Raw genomic sequence first — 22,614 nt, forward strand, 5'->3', positions numbered from 1 at the left:
GGAAGAAAAATGCAGCACAATTCTCTTTTCTCTTGTTAAGGTGCTATCATTTAAGCAGAAAGCTGGAGTATTCATAATAGAATTCGGTTACAAGATGAAAGCATGGCGAAAAATGTCAGGTAGCTGTGGAAGCATGTGTGTTTCTGAAAACTACAAAGTTCAGGAAGGAAAAGCAGAAAGGACATGCATCTATTTTGCTGAGTACAAGAGCTGAAGTTTAAATTGTTTAGGGACTTCCCTGGTGGTCCAGTGGTAAAGAATCCACCTTACAATGCAAGGGACACAGGTTTGCTCCCTGGTCAGAGAACTAAGATCCCATATGCCGCGGGGCAACTAAGCCCACATGCCACAACTCCTGAGCTCACGTGCCTCAACTAGAGCCTGCATGCCACAAACTGCAGAGCCCAGATGCTCGGGACTCTAAGTGCCACAACTAGAGAGGAGCTCACACGCCACAACAAAAGATTCCACGTGCCTCGATGAAGACCCCGTGTGCCACTACTGAGACCAACGCAGCCAGAAAAATTAATTAAATAAATAAATCTTTTTTAAGATAAATAAATTGTTTAATGTCACAAACTGTGTTAATTTTTGAAGTGATGTGGGTGCTGACTACTCGTAGCATCAAAAATATATTCAGGATGACTTTTATACCTGTATTTATAATTTTAAAAAGTCAAGAGGGGAGCTTGATGAGCTTCTGTCAAAAGCCATTCCCATGTTATATGTAACAGACAAGGTAATTATTTGCTTACAGATGGTTGCTGAATGAACCATCCATTTACGTTTAAGTGAAATCAGCAAAAAGGAAATACGTATTGATGTGTCTTTTGGAGATTAAAGTTAGTCTTAAAATGTAAATAAGATATGGAAACTGTCCTAAAAAATTATTTTTTAAAATCACACACCGGGTAAACAGTGCCCTCACTCTCCACTGTCCTGTTGGCTATGCCCTTGGGTTCCAAGCGGCCCTGATGGCAGTACAGAACGGGGGGATGGTGGGAAGTTACAAACTTATCCCCACATTAGGCAACTCATTCCCTCCCGGACTATTCTACGTGGAGTTCCTCTCTCCCCTCCTTCACCAGCTCAGCCCTCTCCGCCTTAAAACCCAGCTCACTCTTCACAGCCTCCATTAAAACAAAACAGAAAGCGCCTGACTCACAGCTATGTCCCTCAAACTCTGTGCACCCAAAAGACTCATGATGCACTCCACAGGATGCAGCACTAAACGAACGTCAGATGACTGACAGAAGTATTTTCTCGAGGACTGGATCAGAGATAATCTGGGATAACAAAGAATTCAAGTATTATTCATCACCTATTCTGGAAAAAGTAGTCAGAAATTCCATCATCATAAGTATAAATACTTCTGCAGAAACAAAGCCTCACCACCAGAATTTAATCTCCACTCAACACAAGCCATTACCTGTGCTTAATGGACCAAGGCAGTTAAAACGTCACCAAGTAGCAGGACCAGTCTGCACGTTGGGTCCAAAATTCTATTCGACTGTGGGGCGAAGAGCACACATCACCAACTACCCTAATCTCATGAAACTTCCCAAGGCTGTAAATTCTGTGTGTCACAGGCAAAGTCACTGAATCCCCTCCAGAAGCTGGCACCTACCCAAGGACTCCCATCTCTCCCCAAATTTTTGATTATGAGACTGGATCTTTGAAGGCTGGTTGAGATGAAAAAGCTTTTCAAACACAAAGAAGAGGGCAGGGCCGAGGCCCTGACAGCTCAATGTTTTTCTTCCCCTCCTCGGCCCTCCACTACCCTGCAGGTTTAATTATGGGGGATTGTCTTGTATCCTCCCTCCTCTTTGATATATTCTGGTGTGAACTCTTCCCTTTGACACTGGGTGAGGACAGGGCAGCAGCCAGAGGTGACACAGAGACAGGGCTGAATTGTTTCAAGGCACTAGAAGTGACAGGATGTCTGTAGGAACTGAGAAAAAAGAGCCCCTAGAAAGGTAACATTTGAAGACCCAACATTGCTCATCAAGGTCTTAAAGAAGCTGTCTCCTCTTACTGTCCTCGGCATCACATACCACATATATTATTCAACACACTGCAACTGTTTTCCCCTCCATCCTCAAAACATTTAATATTTCACTTTTTTTTTTTTTTTTTTTTTGGCTGCATTGGGTCTTCGTTGCTGTGCGCGGGCTTTCTCTAGTTGCGGTGAGCAGGGGCTACTCTCCGTTGCGGTGCACGGGCTTCTCATTGCAGTGGCTTCTCTTTGTTGCAGAGCATGGGCTCTAGGTGCGTGGGCTTCAGTAGTTGTGGCACACAGGCTCAGTAGTTGTGGCTCGCGGGCTCTAGAGCGCAGGCTCAGTAGCTGTGGCACATGGGCTTAGTTGCTCCGCGGCATGTGGGATCTTCCCGGACCAGGGCTTGAACCTGTGTTCCCTGCACTGACAGGCGGATTCTTAACCACTGTGCCACCAGGGAAGTCCTACTATTTCACTTTTAAGACCTGAGTATTTTTAATGAAAGGGATATTTTGGGCTTTCAAAAGAAATTTTTTAATGATTATTAAAGTAACATTGAGAAATACTTTCTCTAACTTCATTCTTTAAGGCACATATATCATTTATATAAGTTAAACAGTAGTGACTTCCAGGCAATGAGGCAGGTATGGACGTGGTATCTGGCCAGGAGCAATTCCATACTTATGTATGTGCAGTTGGGAAAGACAGATAAGGAAGACTGGTGTTTCGGCAGCCCCTGAAATGTACTATTACTTGACACCAATGGGCTATTTGCCAGGAGAGAACTGCGGTCCTTATAGAAATAAATATGAACAACAGAGACATCCTTCAATTTCACCAATGTGGGTTGTCTCTGATGTACCTGGCTCTGCACTAATGTTGGAAGTAACACGGAGAGTGAAAGGGAGACTCTTTCTTCAGGAGTTGTCTTAGCTCGGGCTGCAGTAACAAATTATCATAGACTGGAGGCTTAAACAACAGAATTTATTTCTCCCACTTCTGGAGGCTGGGAAGTCCAAGATCAAGGTGCCAACAGATCTGGTGTCTGGTGAGGGCACACTTCCTGGCTTGGAGACGGCAGTCTTCCTGTGTCCTCACCCGGCAAAAAGCAGGGAGAAGCAAACTCTCTCTGGACTCTTATCAGGGCACTAATTCCACTCATGAGGGCCCCACCTTCATGACTTCTTCTAATCCTAATCACCTCCCAAAGGCTCCACCTCCTAATACCATCACATCAGGGGGTAGAGTTTCAACATATGAATTTGATTGGGGGGGCAGGGATCACAAATATTTCAGTCCATAACAGGAGCCCACACTCAGTGAGAAGGACTCTTTAAACACTAAAGGTTATAATGCATGCGATCAGTGTCACAGCAGCAACCCATCAAGGACACTGGGAGCACAGAAGAGGAAGAAATTAATTGTGCTTAGGTAAGGAACTCAGAAAAAGTCTCATGGAAGAAGTGATACTCTAACTAGATACTGAAGAAAGAGCTGGAGTTGGCTAAGAAGATAAGTAGGGGAGAGAATTCTTCAGACAAGAGAATGACTCTCTAAAACTCTCTCTCTCTCTCTCTCTCTCTCTCTCTCTCTCTCTCTCTCTCTCTCTCTCTCTCGGCAAATAAAACCAACTTACCAATTTTAACCAGAGTTAAACCAGACTTTTAATTACTGTTGCGGTTTCTCCAAAAGTTATTTGTTTTCAGCTTATCATCTATTCATAGCATCCACACAAGTGACCTCCTGAATTTGCAGACGCAGCAGAATTTTTACAACAGTAATAATACTAATATGAAACTTAATAGCATAGATTGCCTTTATAACCAACAGCGCATGCACATTCTCCAAGCCCACTAAGCCTGATGGGAAGCCTCATTTGCTGCCCCAAGCTTATATTTCATGGAGCATCTTTTTAATTTAATATAAATTGATTACATTCAAGAGCTACACATCTACTTTTAAACTAAACCATTTTCAGTAAATCGCTGAATACTTTACATGAACAACAAAAGTTTTACAAGCTGATTTGTTCTTCTTACCTCCATGGGAAAAGCTTTGAAATTAACTGTGTGCTCAGAACCACGCTGGTTTTCTCTTCCCCAGTGAAATCTGACTTCATACAGCTCAAATTCATGCCCTTGAGGCAATGGACCTCCGGAGAGAACTGAAAAAAGAAAATAAATTCTATTTAATTACATCTCAAACACATTCATCAGCACATCACTATAAACACTAGGGACATTTTTTTTTTGCCAAATAGGTCTTATGAGCTCTATAGAATAAATTCACATAACCAAAATGAAGAGCAAATCACAACTGTGAGATGAATTTATACTGTCATCTTAATATAGTAAAAGTTCAAAAACTCTGAAAGAGTTGGGAATGATATGTATATGTTAACTTCTTGTGTATTTTAGGCATAGGAGTTAACAGAAAATAAACACAGTAGCTACTTAGACTCCCCGACACTTAAATTTGGCATTGATCAAGGGACAAGAATACGGTCTGAGTCTCAGGCTGACCAATAATTCGCTACAGACCTATCAATAAATTGAACCTTGTTTACAGATAATCCATTTACTTGAGCAGGCTTTCAACTGGGACAACAGATGTCAGCCAACAAAATTATCCATGCAGTGAATTATTATTAAGACAATTTGATTTTTCAACAATGAAATCACATTTTTAAAAAAGCAATCGTCATCCAATGTCACATAAATGTAAACAAAATTGTAATAAAATAGTAACAATACTTAAAATATTAAATTTAGTTCTATGGGGCCCTGTCTCTATGTCTCATTTCTGGAGATAACACAGAACTTTGTCCCAAACAAGAGCACTCTAACGGATGATAAAAAAATACATCTTGTCTTGAAGCAACAAAATACTTTGATTGGTTAACCCTCCCTGATACCATATGGAAAAACCTGACATAAAGTTTATTACAAAGGGCCAATTTTGACACAAATAAAGGTTCTGTGCACTCTTCCTGTTAACAAAACTGTTCATTCTAAATGGGATCAGCTAAGAACTATTGGTTATTTCAGCCAAGGAGGTAACAAAATTCACCCTCTCCCCCAGATATGGTCTCTTTGAAAGAGGTTAGTGTTCACACGTGGACTGTCATTGTGCAGGAAGGAACGGTGGCAAAACTGAGTGCCCCACTGCGGATCAGCTTTGCTCTCTATCCTTCCTCTGAACTCAAAGGAGAAGAAGGGGAGTTGGTGCAGACATATTTGTTTGGTTGGTTCTTCATCTAATAACTTTTCCCCAAAAGAATTTAAAGCTGCTTCCATCAAAGTTCCTATCCTGCAGCCAGATGGCATAAATCAGAAGAAAGAGCAAAGGGCAAACAAAGACAGAGGCAGAAAAGAGACGGAGCGATGAGGCCATGGCACAAACGAACATCTCGCAGACCTCGCTGAAAGCGCCCTACAGATTTGGTGCAAAGCCTCCCTCCAGCTCCAACAAAGAAGAAAACCAGCAGCAGCAAAAAGGGACTTGAATTTTCCAAGGGCTTAACCCTCACCTCTGGAGGAAAGGAAAGTGCAGTGATGGCCTTTAGGGTGACACCACGTCACAAGACTGTGACGCGTTCCTCACACTTGGTCTCTTTTTAAGTTTCGACGCAACTCTGAGGGGTCCGTGTTAGCATCCCATCGACGTGGCTGAAACGGGCTGAGCGTGAGTGGCCCATCATCCAGCAAGCCAGCTCCAGGAGCCTGGAACTCGATCGAGCTTGTGGCCCACAGCCCGCAGTGAGACCGGGAGACCAAGCTTTCGGTACCCAGGAGCATGATCCAGAAAACAGTGGTCTTTAAGCCTAGATTCCTCAGCTGCAGCCCCTCCTTTGAGTATTACACCTCATCCTACTTCCTGAACAGTCCAAGAAAAATGTAAATACATGGCGAAAAAGGGATTACTGAATCCAGAACCACAATGCAGGCTCACTGCATCTTCTTCAATAACCATCATGCTGTGGACTGAAGAAGGTCTAAAGTGTTTTGATCTCAAACCAGAGTGCCGCAGCTTCTGAATACCCTCCAAACTCATTCCCTTACCGTGGCTGTCCAGTAAATGGGAAAGGCTACGTGGGAGTCCTGAGGTAGCAGGTAGATGGGCCCCCGGACTGGACAGCTGGAGTTTGTCAAGTGGAATAAACTGGAGCTTTGTTTTCCCAGACACCCCAAGGACCAAGTTAATGGCGGGAGCTCGGCTCTGCTGGAGTAAAGAGGTAAGACCACCCCTCCTGAGGTCAAGGAGAACTCCCCAACTGCAAATGCACAGACCGGCTCCCCGGGAGTCAGAAAGGGAGGGGGCGTTACCCCATTCCACGCTGGAATCCATCTTGCCAAAAAGATGCACACGTGTATCAGGGAAGGACCCCAGGGCAGGTCAGGTGTGGGAAAAGAGAAAAGATAATCAGCCAAAGGTAAACACAAAGCCGGAAGAACTGCCCTATATAAATGGTTCAACCACCTCTTTACTGCGCTTCTCCTCATTAGGGAGGACACCCACGCCCTTTCTCTCCGGGTGTGTGTATTTCTGCCTCGCTTCTGTCTTAGATAGTTTCTCTGCGTGCTCTCCCACATGCTGTGCTGTGTCTCTGATAATAAACTCTGTATCTGCTTTTGCAGTTTTTGCCCCCTTGAGAAATTCATTTTTCAAACAGGGCAAGAGCCACGGCAACTTTGCCTCTAGCCTCTAGCCCCTGGTAGACTAGCGGCTAGGATTCCTGGTTTTCACTCAAGCTACCTAGGTTCAATTCCTGGGCAGGGAACTAAGATCTCGCTTCAAGCCACTGCTCACTGCTATCTCCCCGAGATCAGTCTCATGCTTGCTGCAGCCCAGGCTGCACCATCTGAAATGGAAACACCCTTCACCTTGTGGGTCTATGACCCGACTTGAGGCTCTTGTCCTGGACGAGGCTTAGCGGCCTCGGGAAAAGAAAGGGGAGTACTGTGGGATGAAGCATATGTGAGATCGGAAAGAGGATTAAAAAGATCTTTTCCCAAAACATTTTCATCAGGTACACACACACATACACACAGAGTTTCTGAAACTGTTACAGAGCAGTCCACCAGTAATTTCTCACAGCAATGGATGAAGCTGACTCTGTCAGTGATTTCAGGGGCCAAAAAGAGATCTGTGCTTCACACGTATATCCCTCACCTGAGCGATGGCCAGTATTTCTTTAGATTAAACCTTGGGAATAGAACTGATATTTTAAATGCCCTGGAAATCCAAACTGCACAGATGTATGTCTTACTGGGGAGAAGTTCCAGGCCCACAGGGGTTCCACTGAAAAATATTTCAACAAATATTTTTTGACCACCTACACTGTAGCAGGCACCATATTCAGTGTTTAACATTGATGTTGGGCTTCTCTGGTGGCGCAGTGGTTAAGAATCTGCCTGCCAGTGCAGGGGTCACGGGTTTGAGCCCTGAATCCGGGAAGATCCCACATGCCGCGGAGCAACTAAGCCCGTGCGCCACAACTACTGAGCCTGTGCTCTAGAGCCTGCGAGCCACAACTACTGAGCCCGCGAGCCACAACTACTGAAGCTCATGCACCCAGAGCCCGTGCTCCGCAACAAGAGAAGCCACTGCAATGAGAAGCCCACTCACTGCAACGAAGAGTAGCCCCCACTCGCCACAACTAGAGAAAGCCCAGGCCCAGCAATGAAGACCCAACACAGCCAAAAATAAATAAATAAAAGTTTTTAAAAAGATACATTGAGGGCTTCCCTGGTGGCGCAGTGGTTGGGAGTCCGCCTGCCAATGCAGGGAACGCAGGCTCGTGCCCTGGTCCGGGAGGATCCCACATGCCACGGAGCGGCTGGGCCCATGAGCCATGGCCGCTGGGCCTGCGCGCCCGGAGCCTGTGCTCCGCGGCGGGAGAGACCACAGCAGTGAGAGGCCCGCGTACCGCAAAAAAAAAAAAAAAAAAAAAAAAGATACATTGATGTTGACAAAACAGACAAAATTCACCGGCTTCATGGATCTTACATCCTATTGGGACGAAATGTGAATTTATATATTTATGAAGATCAGACTTTTACTGTGATATTTGGTCATTACATGGTCATTATTTCAAGAAAATTATAATGAAACCAGATCCTCAGGGTCTTACATTCTATTGGGTTGAAAATGAACACAAAGAAGGGAAGCATTCTTCCCCAAGCCTGGTCCCTAGGGAGAGGTGACAAAGGGGCAGCTTTCAGCCAGGAATTGGCTCTGGTACCTTTCACTCTTGCTGCAGAAGAATAATCCAAAGTTAAACCACACTAAAATCGCAAGGCATTGCAAAGCCATAAAAAATGACAAAATCCTGAATTCAGAATTTTATGAGGTGCCAGGTAAAAGCATTACCTGTTCATCCCCCAAGAATTACTGTGTTTACAGACTACAAATAAATAGGTCTCTTTTATCCATTTGGAAACATCCTCTCAAGGCATTATTCTTCCTTTTGACCATTTACTTGTTTTATAAGAAAACTAGTCACACCAAAAGAAGAGCACTTTTCCTACATTTATGAGGATCAAATTTTGCTTAGTGATATTTTGTCACTACACAGCAGGTTTATTAGTTGTGGTGTCATTATGTCCAATAAAATTACAAGGAAACATGAACTCACACTGACGACGTGCTACATTTCCTGAGAATAACAAACTTGTGAAAAGGACACAGTATACACGATGCCATTGCTACCACCTCCGTTGTCTTTAATGCTTTTTCTTTGATAGGCACAGCCATTACGCTTATAGACATAAAAGAGTTCCTTTCAGAAGCTTCTGCAAAGTATGGGGATCCCATAGAGACATGACATATATACATTTACCTAAATCCATTTAAGCTTCTATAATCCTTTGCTGAAAACAGGTTTGCCAGATAGTTCAAAAGCTGTTTGCCCCTCATTTCATTGAGTTCAACACACACGTTTTGAGATGGTCTCCATGCCTGGCCCTGTGCTGACCACTGAGTGTATAAAAGGAAGGATATAGTCTCAGCACTGGCAAGGCATTCTCTGTGCTTAAGGAACTAAACGTGATTGCATTGGGGCAGTAGGGGAAAATGCACAAGGCACTCAGAGGGCGCCCAGCAGGGTCCAAGCCAAAACCAAGGGTGGGGTCAGGGCAGACTTTCCGGAAGAGATGACAGCTAAGCAAAGTCTTGAAGGGTAAGCTAACAGCAAAAGTGAGAAAGTACACTCGGAGCAGAGACAAGAGGCTCAGAAAGGCTCAGAGATGGGAAACGGCCTGAGGGTACTCCAAGACACTAAAGTCAGAGGTACCCAATGGCCAAAGGCAGGCCTCAAGGTGTGAACATCAGGAGGGGACGGCAGCTCATGCAGAGGGGCTGGAGCTTATCGTGGAGGGAATCATCCTTAGCTTTTAAGCAGGAGGCTAATATTTTTGCATTTTAAAATATTACTCCCAGGTCTGGGACTTCGCTGGCGGTCCAGTGGTTAAGACTCCACACTTCCAATGCAGGGGGCATGGGTTCGATCCCTAGTCGGGGAACTAAGATCCTGCATGCTGTGTGGAGTGGCCAAAAAAAAAGCATTAAAATATTATTCCCAAGGGGACTGCTCTGGTGGCGCTATCAGATTGCTATCATCTGTACCAATTTGAGGAACCTGGGATTAGAAGAATTCTAAAGGTTTCCTTCCAATCATGTCCCTCTCTCAATTTGATTTCCCTCGATCCAGGAATGCTGTGTTTCACCACTATTTATTTTCAGAATGTGAACTTTTACTCTTGAGTTAGTTTCTCCCACACAGTTGTAAGGCCAAGCCTGTAGATGCTACTACGTAAGATTTTGTAACTTGTTGAAACCAGTATCATCTGTAGAGCCTCCAAGTTTCCAGAATTTGGAGTTATCTGGCCTTCAGAGCTACTTGAAAAAAAAAAAAAGAATCCGCATGCCCATGCAGGGTACACGGGTTCGAGCCCTGGTCCAGGAAGATCCCACATGCCATGAAGCAACTAAGCCTGTGAGCCACAACTACTGAGCCCATGAGCCACAACTAGTGACCCTACACTCTAGAGCCCGTGCTCCGCAACAAGAGAAGCCACCGCAATGAGAAGCCTGCGCACTGCAACGAAGAGTGGCCCCCGCTCGTCATGACCAGAGAAAGCCCGCACGCAGCAACGAAGACCCATCGCAGCCAAAAATAAATAAATAAATTTATTTATTTAAATATATTTAAAAAAAAAAAAAGAAAAATATATATATATGTGTGTATGTATATATATATGTATATATATATATATATATATATATATATATATATATATATATATATATATAATTACTCCCAGGTCTGCATGGACACTGTACCAGCAAAGAGCAAGTGCAGCTGTTGAGAAAGCTGCTGTCACAGCTGGCCGAAGACGGTGAGGCCAAGAGACAGAGGCTGCAGAAGCCACAACTCCAACATGCAGGGACGCCAACACCAATGGTCATGGTCCTTGATGTGTCCCCCGAAGGATCAGAGGCCCCCAAAGTTCACTCTCAATAGGTTTAAAGATTTTATAACCTCAGTTTAACTTTTAAGGAATCCCAAATGTATTCAGAAAGCATTCCAAAAATAGTATTAATCAGTTCTTTTTTAACACTTGAAGTCTTAAAAGCAACAATCAATATTTTTAAACAGTCCTTAGCTTTTAACCTACAGCTTTATTTCATATTAAAGAATAAATATCATCAGCTCATAAGTGTAGCACTAACATAGGGAGAGGAGACCAGTTAAGCTGGGTCTGTATAAGCAAAGTGAAGGAGATGAAGGCAACTGTCCAGGTAATTCAAGTCCCCCAAACTCAGCTAATAATACATATAATCATAAATGAATTCAAGTTTTGCTCTCCTGGTTGCCCTCATTTATAGGAACTTCTCTGAGAAGAGACAAGTGAATCTCTAATTCTGGTGGTAAATGATCAATAAGTATGTACTAATGAATGGAGGGCTATCATATGAGGACCAGTGGAAGGAACTAATTATGTCCGAAAGGAAAAATGGCAACTCCATGGTATGATGATGGTAGTCAATATTTTAAAGAATGTCATGTGAAAGTACAATTTTATGTGTTCCATGTCAGTCCAGCACCCCAAAATAGAAACAATGAGGGCAATCCCAGAAACTTTTCGATCTGGGGAATTACTCAAAAGCAAGATGGATTTCCTGAGTGAAGAATGAATTTCCTTTCCTGAGCTGTTCAAGCTGAAGCCACCCAGCCACTTGCCAGAGGGTCTGAGATATGGGGGCTGGATTGGGAGCCTCCAGGGGCCCATCCTATTCAGTGAATCTATGATTCAGTCCCTTTTCTAAACTCATGGGCTGCCTTAGTGGAAATCAGAACACTGAAGAAAGTAGCATACAGTCTGTGTGAGTGAGCTGCTGAAAGGTGATTGTATCACAAGAGAAAAGGGTGGAGGAAGAAACTTTGAGAAATCCCATCATTTAAGGTTAATGGGGCATGAAGAACTGGCAAAGGAAAGGCAGTCAAAATTAAGAAGAAACATCTATGACGTGTCATAGAGACCAACAGGAGAAACAGTTTCCAAAAATTCCATTGCAAATGCAGCAGAATTAAAGTATTTTGAGAATTTTAAAGTGGCCATTCGATCACAGAATGAGATTTTCAATGACCTTCATTTGGGAACTTTCAGCAGGGGCTTGGGGGTGAAAGGCTCCTGTTTGTGACATGCCTCAAATTTAAAACCCCAGGTAGGGTTATTATATATGGGAACTATACCATTAGGATTAGTTTTAAAGCTTTAATTTAGTAAATGAAAGCATTTAAATTATGCTACAATTGTTGTAATTCTTTTTGGTAATTCTGTATCCTTTTTTAATATAAACAAAGCAAAAAAATTTTTTTAATTGTGCTTATTCCACAGATATTTTTATTTTAAAAAAAGCAGCATCCAAGGAAACTTCAATGCATTATTACCAAGTGAAAGAAGCCAAGTGGAAGGCTATAAAATGTATGATTCCAACTATATGGCACTGTGAAAAATGCAAAGCTATGGAGACAGTATAAAGATTAGTGATCGCCAAGGCTGGGGAGAGGAAAGGAAGAACAGGAGCACAGAGGATTTTTAGGGCACTGAAACCATTCTATATGATACTACAATGGTGGATACATGTCATTAAACATTTGTTCAAGCTCATGGAATGTAAACCACCAAGAGCAAACCGTAGTGTAAACTATGGACTTGGGTGCTGAGGAGGTGTCAATGCAGGTTCATTAACTATAACCGATGTACCCTCTGGTTACACTGTTTTACCTGTGGTCAACAACCAGATGCTGCCAGCCAGGTGTGAGCCATCACACCCCTTCCCTCAGAGAAATCCATAAACCTACAAAGGCTGCTCCAACACCACAGTCTTGTCCTATGTAATTGTGTTACTGTGACATCCATCAGACCTCAATCCCTGCCCATGTGCAGAGCCTCTGATTCAATTTTTTTTTTTTTTTTTTGCAGTACACGGGTCTCTCACCGCTGCGGCCTCTCCCGTTGCAGAGCACAGGCTCCGGACACGCAGGCCTAGCGGCCATGGCTCACGGGCCCAGCCGCTCCACAGCATGGGGGATCCTCCCGGACCGGGGCACGAACCCGTGTCCCCTGCATCGGCAGGCGGACTCTCAACCACTGCGCCACCAGGGAAGCCCCTCTGATTAAATTTTTAGACCCATTCCTAAGTATGAACAAAGAGCCAAAGATCGACATTTGAGAAGAATCTCCAACATAAAACAGAGACACCAAAACAAACAGAAGAAGGATCCCAGAATAAAACAGAGACATACGGGAAACAGAAAAAAAAAGCAATACAGAAAAGAACGAAGAAAGATCCTATAATCATGAAATAAATACTGGTAGCTATATTTTCTTTAATTCATAGAATAAACACAATTTTTTAGAAATTAAAAATATAAGAGCAGAGATTAGAAGTTTAATAGAAAGACAGAAGTTGAGGAAGTCTACCAGAAAGTAGAAGAAAAAGACTTTAAAAAAAAAACTTATCAATGAAATAATATAAGAAAATTTCTAAGAAATAAAAGACAATTATCCTGACTGAAAGGGCCCACCAAGGAGCCAGCAGAGAGACACACAAGGTATGCAAACAATTACTCTCACAAGCCCTTCTTCTCAGCAAGTTATTGGGAGATGAACTGTAGGAGGGAATAAACCAACAAATCCCTGAAATGAGGGAACCACCTCAAAAAGAGGATGTCTCATCATCCAGGAAACACGGAAATGGACACAGAGACAAGCCAAGGGACTTCCTAGGCCTGCGGTCCAGGGAGCTGTGGGCGACGGCAGTGCAGACGGGCTGAAGAGGGGAAGGATGGGTGAGAGGACTGGAAGGACTTTTTGACTGTCGTGGGGGAAGATGTGCCTGCTAGACATCAGAGAGTTTGGAAATGAAATCATGATGGCTAAACAAAAACCATAGAATCAAAAATATACCAAGGCCGGGCAGGGGTGGGCGGGAACCCCACATTATTCAATAACGGAAACAGAATACAGTCTCAGCTGGAAATGATAGTTACACAGTCATAATAATAAAAACACTGAGCTAATTTAAATAACAACTGTAATTTAAGTACACAGGGACGATGGGGGGGGCAAACCCACGATGGGGGGGGGTAATAAGAGAACCAGCCTCGGCGTCCATCATAGGGAGTTCACAGATATCTTAAATATCAAAGCACGACAGTATAAATATGCTATTAAGAAATGTGGAAGTGACAGCAGGAAAAACAGCTAAGAGATGAAAGTGGTCGTAACCAAGGCAAACAATTTTAAGTGGGGAGGGGTGGGTAATAACCAGAGGCAGAGACAAATATAGTACTAGCCAACTATTTAAATTATGTTTACATTCTATCTTGATAAAGGTAAAGCTTGAATTAAATAAATGAAATACAGGGTGTTCAGGGCTTGCAGACCATTCCTTTGAAAAACTTATATACGCTGGGAAGCAAATAAATAAACTGGTCCAGACATGGGATTTTTTTGGTTTTTTTTTTTAAAGCTTGGAGAAACACTGAAAGGGAAGAAACAATGAAGAAATGATTATACTGGCAGAAAGGAGACGGGCATCTGAAGGAGCAAGGTCTCCAAGGAGTCAGAAGTAAGGGGTCTGGAGTGTGCACCTCAAATCAGACCCAGACAAAAATACAGACAGCTCTTCCTCGGAGGTCGGGGTGGACCCTGTGGGCGGAGAGTCGAAACACTGCTTGATTGGCTCTGTTTTGGGAGGCGATAGGGGGCCAAGGAAAAGGTTGAGAAGGCTTGAGAAATTACCAGAAGAAAATGGTCAACTCAATGTGACAGAGTAAATTTGATCTTCGAGCAGGAATGGACACACCACCGTCTTAATTGACAGCATTTGGACTCGGTCACTCCTCTACGCTCCCATGATACTTTATAACACTTACCATGTCGTATTTATACCTGATGCTCTAAACGACTGTGTTTTCATTAATATGAATCCTCAAGAACCTTCTTAACCATTTGTATACAAACCAACATTCAATCACCATGGTGCTTGATGTGAAATGCAAGTTAGTAGTATAGATATATAAACGTTTATTTCCAGAAGTGAAAAAGCATGTCAACATACCAATAAACCTTAAAACGTAATACCAACATTACCTTAAAATGATTTTTATGTCAGGACAGTCAGCATACAATAATTTTACTATATATTTCATAAATAATACATAATGTCCCATCATAGATAACCCCCCCAGAAAAATCTGATTTAAGTTTAAATTTACATCTGAAGCTGTCTCTTTGACTACATCCATACAACACCTAGATTCTGTTTTGGGTGAAGCCCATACCTTGACTAGACTCAGAGCACCTAGGAAGACTAAATTAAAGCTCAGGAACATTCACAATGAATAAAATATCCATACTTGGTAATCAGTACCTGCCCTGCCTAATAATAAACCCAAAGATTTTATGGCTTGAGATATCATTTATCAATTCAGAATTAATCTGAGTACAGTTGATCTCTGTTTATCAAATGCTTCCTAGCATTTCAACGTACTCCTAATTTTACATTCTTTCCAAAAGGGAAATAGAGGTATTATTCACTATGAAAAGCAAGATATTAATGCTAATTTTAAAATATTCCACTCTCCTCTCTCCTACATTTAAGCCAAAAGCCAATTTCCTTGGTAATTACCCAACAGCTCTTCTAAAAAAACATTTCAGATCCATCTCAAATAGGTTCAGAGGGGAGGAAGAGAGTTAAAAAATAAATGAGTAAAAGAGCAGAGAAAATTAATTTGAAAAGTCTATCTTGAATGTGAGATTATGTCAATAAATCCTAATCTTTAGTTTTACAAGGCAGTAAAACAGAGAATTATAATTATCTACATGATTTATTTTTTTGTTTGTTTAAAATGGAAAGTTTATTTGCTCAGTACACCAAATAGACTGCAAGCAATGTGATGACAAATATACAGAAATATGCAGATCAACATAAAATAGTACTTTAGTTTAAATGAAGGGAAATCTCTTTCAATGTTATGACAACGTACTCCCAATAATCTTTTTTAGTTAACTATACATTTCAATAAAACAAATGGTAATGAATTAAGTAGAAGTTAGCTTGTGAATTTTCCTTAAAAATAAAAATCCAACCCTATTAATTCATGCCAGTTAAACACTCTAACTAAAATTTCCAAGTAAGTGTAAAAGGAGATCGAGTTCGTTACCTTTTTTCTTGAACCGTCCCAAGGAAAATGGTTACTACAAATACAGCAGGCAAACTGCTGAGAGCGACCAATCTAGAAAATACTCTTAAGCTAATAAACACTTGAGGACACAATGCAGATTGGTTCACTTGTGTCTACTTCTGCTCAAATTCCACAAGGTTGGAATTTGACCAACTAGAGCTGTTCCAGTAACATCACACAACATGGAACAACCAGCTGACACCTTCATAATTTCATCCTTTCACCCTTCCAAAAATGTTTCAGAAAATTATTCCCACGAAATGCATTTTAGAGTCTATAAAGGTATCCTGACCACAGAGCTAGGTTAGTTCTACCTTTACGGTTACACAAGCTGTATAAACGTCTAGTTTAAGAAGCGCGCAGAAACATCTGAAATACCTGATTTTGACTTCAGGATAACCTGAATGGTATGCCCGTCATTGGCGACCTCACAGTCCCGGCAGACCACATAATTCGGGGAGAGGCGGACATCCAGCAGTGAGGGGTCATATCGAGCTTCTCTTGAGTTCAAGTTAATGGGAGACTGATACTCCCCATTAGCGTCTGGAAACACCAAGCCCCACTCCACACCTGAGGACAAAAGGAAGCAAACGTAGAACAGACTGAAAAAATAAGTTACAGCAAAGCGCAACATGGGGAAAACTAGTTTAAACACTGCTTATGGTCCTTGCCATTATTAAGGAGGTTATGGCTACTGCCCCTCTACAGATAAAATATGGTAATAATGATGTGTGTGAATTTCTGCATTCATATTTTGAATGATCTAATGTTATCAAATAACAGATTCAAAGTCTTAGACTAATAAGATATTCTATTTGCCTACACAGAGGTACTAATTTATGGCTCTAGAAAATTTAGATCACCTTTAAGTGATTAGAAAAAAAATGATACCACAAAAATTTCCTCTGCTCATTAGTTCAATTATGTGCAGTACTTGGGAAATTCCTGTAACACTCAGCATTCTTGGTGAGAGCCAAAAACCATAAATCTCTTGCCAGTGAATAAACACTCCTTATCGGAAATGTGAACACAGTATTATGAAGTGTGCATATGCGTATATATGCATACCTGTATATACATAATATATACATAATACTCTTTTCGTATTTTTATAATTCAAGTTGTAAACTCTACATTTGTTTCAACATATGTAGCCAACATCAGCACCAGTAGTCAGCTCTGTTAGGAGTCCTACATCTTCAGGGATACATTTAGGAAACTAAACTTTTTATTAAAAGGTCAGCCCCCGTCTTGCCAGGTCCACTGATTCAGCTCAAAACTTAGGAAGACTTGAGTGGTGTCAGCATCCTCAGCGAAAAGATCAGTGGCTCAAATAAAATACTTTCTCCCCGCAGGCAAGCAAGAAACTAACAGTTTCACTAACGCTATATGAAAAAAGAATCTGAAAAAGAATGAATATATGTAGAAGCATAACTGAATCACCTGGCTGTACATCTGAAACTAACACAACGCTCTAAATCAGCTATACGCCAATAAAATGTTTTTTAAAAAGAAACTAATAGTTGCACTAACGCCGTATTTTCAAGGTGTTGAGTACAGCACAGCGCGGCTCTTCTCGCTACTCGCAAGACGGAAATGTCACCGCCGCAGCCTTCAGGCTCGCCCTCCGGACCGCGGCAGGTGCCAACCGCTGCCCGGCAGCAAGGCCGGGCTCCCTGACGCGAACTGAAGGCGGCGGGCACCCCGGCTCTCCCCCGAGCGCCTGGTGCCCCGAAACGGGCCGGGGGCGTGGGCAAGCGTCGGGGACGCACGTGGGGAAGAGCGGACGCGGGGCGCGGCGAGCGCGCCAGAGCAGCGGGACCCCAGCGGCGCCAGCCTCCTGACGCGCGGCCCGTTACCTTCCTCGTAGCCCCACTCCACACCCTCCTCTTCTTCCTCCTCATCCTCCTCCTTCTCCGGGAAGGCCACGGAATCTTCGATGAAGCTCAGGTCAGCCATGGGGAGGCCGTGGGTCCCCTCGGCGCTCTCGCCTGCGGTGCCTGCGCCTCCGCGACGCTAGCGCTCCAGAGCGCGAGGGGCAGCGCGCGAGGGGGCGCACGGGGCGGCGGGAGCGCGCGTGTGTGAGTGAGGCAGGCGCGCGAGAATGAGTGTGAGCGCGTGCGGTGAAGGGCGACGTGGGTGTGAGCGCGCGTGCGAGCGCGAGCGGCGCGAGGCGGGAGTCGTCGGGCGGCAGTTGTCGGGCGGCCAGCCGGGTGGGCGCGCCCGAGTCCGGCCGGAGCGCGAGAGAAGCCGGGACTCCGAGAGCGCGATCAGGCGAGTTATAAACCCGGCCGGGGCGTGGCTGGCACGGGAGGGACCGCCCCTTGCGCTCAGGCGGGGGCCCGGGATGGGCCGCACAAAAAGGCCCCGGGGCTCCGGGCCGAACCCACGGAAGCAGGAGAACCCACCCGAGACACACACACGCACACACGCAGACTCGGCCTCCCGCGCCCAACCCCGGTGCGCAGGGCCTGGGCCAGGGGCTTCCTACCCTAATGTAGTGTCATCTTATTCCAGGAAACACCACAAAGAAAGAAAGGGGTCGGGGAGAAGAGACACGAATTCCCCGGTAAGAGTAAAGAGAGGGCTGGAGAACCCTGTACCAAAACAAAAAAAAGTTTCCCGCTGCGAATCTTAGTCGTTGAATATTTACTTTTTAATTCATCCTTAGAGACCAGCGGAAACGATTAGGGAAACTTTTCCCGGAAACGTAGAGTTCCTAAAAACACTTAAGGGAAAAAAATTGTTTTAATCTAGAAAAGAAATTTAGGGAAATTTTTCCATTAAAAAAAAAAAAAGGCAAGAGGAGTGAAAGACAGTAAAGAAAGGCTGTTTAGTTTTAGTTTTACGGCTGGCTTAAAACTTCGGGCTCAGCTGATTGTGTGTGTGTATACAGCTCCCAATCACCTGGTGAAATCGTGTAAATAAAGAAATGCACACATTACATAACAAACAGGAACTTTCCTGATCCAAAGAGTCACTTCTTGAATATGCTTCTCAATCCAGGGTGAATGACTTCAACCCCCTGTTCCAAGAGCTTTTAACTCAGAGCAGGTTAACCCCACATTTTTAGAAGGTCTGTGTGCATAGTAAGCTCATATTTGGACCTTAGGTAAGATATTTTTTAATGTGCACCAAAATGTTAGCAGGTTGAATAGCGGGTTGCTAAATGATAACCATCCTTATGAATGCTTAATTCCTCGTGTAAGGATGGAGATGCTCACTTTGGAGATTTTTAGTTTCTGAGTTCCTAGCCCTCACTGCCTACTCGGCCCTCCACTTTTGTAAAAAGCGACTTTATAGGCTATTAGAAATTTCTCCGGAAAATGGATTGGGACTGAAGGGGGCGGGGGGGGGGAGGGGCGGACTCAACCAATTCTGCCACTTTCTGGAATGTTTAGCAAAATAGATAAAAGCTATGGGTCAACTTTAGCTTTGAGGATTTCAAGCATTCTTGTAATTTCTCTTCTCCGTTAACACAGAGACCAGAAAGTCCACCATTCAGAGGACTGATACACAGTTTGAGAGAGACTAAATTCATTCTTCATTCACTCACTGCCTTTTGGTGTTCTTTAGTGGAGACCCTCCCTCCTCTGCACCCCAGTAAGCCTGGGATCGACAGAAGCAGAGGTCTACCCTAAAGATATAGCCCTTAAAAATAATAAGCACTGCCCAAAATATTAACCACTTTCCACTGAAGTTCTTCTAAAGGGAACATTTTATTTCTTTTTCCGTTTTTGAAAACTTTTTCACAGTCTTGAAAATTTCAGTCGACTTTCTTTTTAGAAGTAGGTTCACACGTTCATCAAATGCTGCAACTCATGGAACCCAGGCAGGATCTTGAGAACAAGATAGATCTCTTTGTGACCTTGAGCTCGTCAGCAGTGTCCATTCCCCTGTGGCCCCAAACCTGCATAGATGCTAGATTGCAACCACTGTGTGACTACCAATTTCATTTAAAGGATCACATGAATTATAGAGATGTTTACCAAACCAGAGGACAGCAAAATCTTGTGGGAAAACCTCAGTTTTCCATGAGTAAATGGTGCGCCGTATCTACAACAGATAGGCTGAAAGATTGAATTGTTAATGCTGAATTTTGCAACTCAGAGACAATTTTGCATATAGCCCACGATGTATCACCGTTCATAAATACAGTTAGCTACTAGACAAATGTATGTTTACCCATATTTGTTCTTTGTGAATTTTTCAATATCATGTGTGTAATGTAGCTCCTCTCTGCAAGCCTAGGATACCTGCCCAGCAAGCAACGTATGAGCTATTCCACCATGTGTCCAAATATTCAATTAACAGGCTTAATTGCTTTGAGACTGTGTGCTTCAGAATTCTGCTAATTAACAGCACCTTAAGACCTTCTCTTCTCAGATCGCTGTACTATATTATCACTAAAGGTGGAGTTTCTATTTCTAGTTATTATAAGATATCTGTCGCCATAAAACCTAAACACAGAGATCAAAGATATAGGCCATTGCTTTGATTTACAAGATAGAACGAGCACACCTAAATCCAATATCACAGAGTCTAAAAATATTCTTGCTCTATATTATGAATATAAGTACTACACATATCCCTCTGTATAATTTTAATGCATTTCAACCTAATATCATTTTTATTGATAATTCCTTAAATTAACTGTATATTGCTCCCTTTTAGTGTTTGCATAACTGAGGTCAAACCACATCCTAAAACAATTTTTTTTTTTTTTTTTTTTTTGGTGATACGAGGGCCTCTCACCATTGTGGCCTCTCCCGTTGCGGGGCACAGGCTCCGGAAGCACAGGCCCAGCGGCCATGGCTCACAGGCTTATCCGCTCCGTGGCATGTGGGATCCTCCCAGACCGGGGCACGAACCCACGTCCCCTACATCGGCAGGCAGACTCTCAACCACTGCGCCACCAGGGAAGCCCCTAAAACAATGTATTAAAACTAAGATATATGTAAGTAATTACTATCCGATACTAAGAAAAGAGAAATAGAAATACCTAAAAGGAGCAAAGTAATCTAGATATCACGGCACCTCTGCTCCCAGTCTTTTCTCACCCTTTATCTACCTTCCCAAGGCTTTCTTACTGTGCTGGTGAGTTTGGGCCCTAGAGTTGTCATAAACGATCATCACCTTCTTGTGCGCACCTTATGCTCTAGGAACACCTCAAGGATGGAGCTAATATTTGCGTGCCAAGTAGCTTCGAACCAGATCATCAATTTCTGAACTTCACCAACAATGAATTGTGTTCCTTTGTGTGCACCGCTCTGTTGTAGGAGACCCCAGGATGAATAAAATCCTGTTTCTGCCCTTAAAGAATTTACAGTTGTCTTGGGAGTGAGGAGGTGAGAGGAGATAATTAAGTGGAAAAAAGGCAGTATGGTAAATAGAGAGGCCAGTACCATCACCATCTAAGGAAGACGGGATTCACACACAAGGGAATGATCCAGGAAGGCTTCTGGGAAAAGATAGCGGTTGAGGCTCACCGTAAAAGATGATTAGGATTTTTTGGTGGGCAGTGAGTGAGGGAGTCCAATTACTGGCATGACCGATGATGCGGAATCATGCAAGTGCTTGTCATCGATCCATTTTCTTCTCTGGGAGCTGCCAAACCCACCCGCGATCCTCAAAAAATGTGTGCTTCAGTGGGCTCACGTCTGAGGTAAGAAGTTCCTCTGGTTTCTACATTCGCTCTAATCTGATTTTTGTTTTGTCAGTATAGACGTCAAAATTTTCCTCACTATATACATTTTGATTTCTGAAGGTTTCAAGCTTTGTTTCGTAGGCAAGTTCTGATTCTGTCATATTTCCTTCTGCAGAAGGTTAATCTCGTATTTTGCCTGCTTCGAGTAGCATCTGTCAACCTAATTTGTTTGACCTCTTCTTGGTCTCTTGTCTTCAGAATCATCAACTTTTGGCCTTTGGGTTCAGTGTAGCTGTGGGAGCTTGTACATATGAATGAGTTCCGTTCTGAGAGCGTGTTCGTAAGTCCAGTTTGTTCACTGGTCCAACAAAGTTAACCTAGGTAGCGAGCTAACACAATCGGCTACATAGTACTGTACTGTAACAGGTTTATAATACTTTTCACACAAATAATACATTTTAAAAAACACAAAAAAAAAAACATTTTTAATCTTACAGTACAGAACCTTGGAAAGTACAGTAGTCCAGTACAACAGCTGGCATCCAGGGGCTGGCATCGAGTGAACAGGCAGGAAGAGTTACTGGCTGGAGGAGGGAGAGGAGGTGGGCGAGGGTAGAGCTGAAGGATCGTCAGAATAGGGGTCAGAGGGCAAGCTGCAATTGCACTCACGCTTGATATTGATGAAACATACATTTGCATCTTTGAAAGTTCGCAACTTGAAGGTTTGTATGTATCTTTCCTGTCATTCTCTGGCCCTCTCTGTGAGATTGTACCTCACAGCTTTGACCAATTAAGTATCAGTAGAAGTGCATGCGCCACTTCCCAAGAGAAGCTTTAGGAGTTATTATGTGGTTCCACCACCGTATTTGTCTCTCTGCCCCAAAATGACCCAGTCCAAGAAAGGCACTGCTCCTTCAGTCAGTCTGGATCCTGGAATAAAAAACTTGCAGAGAGCAGAACCACAGACACCCCAAAGTCAACCTATCATGTCAGTGAGAAATAAACCTTTGATAAGGCACTGAGATTTCAGGGCTGTTTGTTACAGCAGCATAACCTAGCAAAAGCTGATTGTTACAGTAGCCATTCAGGTAAAGATGAGTTCCAGGGTAATCTTCATTGGCTCAAATGCTTTTTATCACCTGTCTCTTTTTCAAAGTAAAAGTACCTCTCTGACCTGTAAGGAAACTAAACAGCCTAAAGCAGTGCACTTA

The 22,614-nt window shown here is 43.2% G+C and overlaps 1 protein-coding gene across 9 annotated transcripts in view; it reads right to left on the bottom strand.

Annotated features, from left to right (window-relative positions):
• Positions 1-22,614, bottom strand: part of CA8 (carbonic anhydrase 8) — a 219,301-nt gene that overhangs the window by 59,334 nt on the left and 137,353 nt on the right. For 6 of the 9 annotated variants that reach the window (XM_067017962.1, XM_067017958.1, XM_067017959.1 and 3 more), the window contains 2 exons: positions 16,135-16,326; positions 4,037-4,161 (listed from right to left, as the gene is read on the bottom strand). In XM_067017962.1, the coding sequence (XP_066874063.1) occupies positions 4,037-4,161; positions 16,135-16,326 (317 nt within the window). Of the gene's footprint in view, positions 1-4,036; positions 4,162-16,134; positions 16,327-17,615; positions 18,016-22,614 lie in introns of those variants that run through there. The other 3 variants (XM_067017966.1, XM_067017961.1, XM_067017960.1) reach the window with 2 other exon arrangements.

The sequence above is a fragment of the Kogia breviceps genome, chromosome 17, assembly GCF_026419965.1.
Source record: "Kogia breviceps isolate mKogBre1 chromosome 17, mKogBre1 haplotype 1, whole genome shotgun sequence".
NCBI classification, from domain to species: domain Eukaryota; kingdom Metazoa; phylum Chordata; class Mammalia; order Artiodactyla; family Physeteridae; genus Kogia; species Kogia breviceps.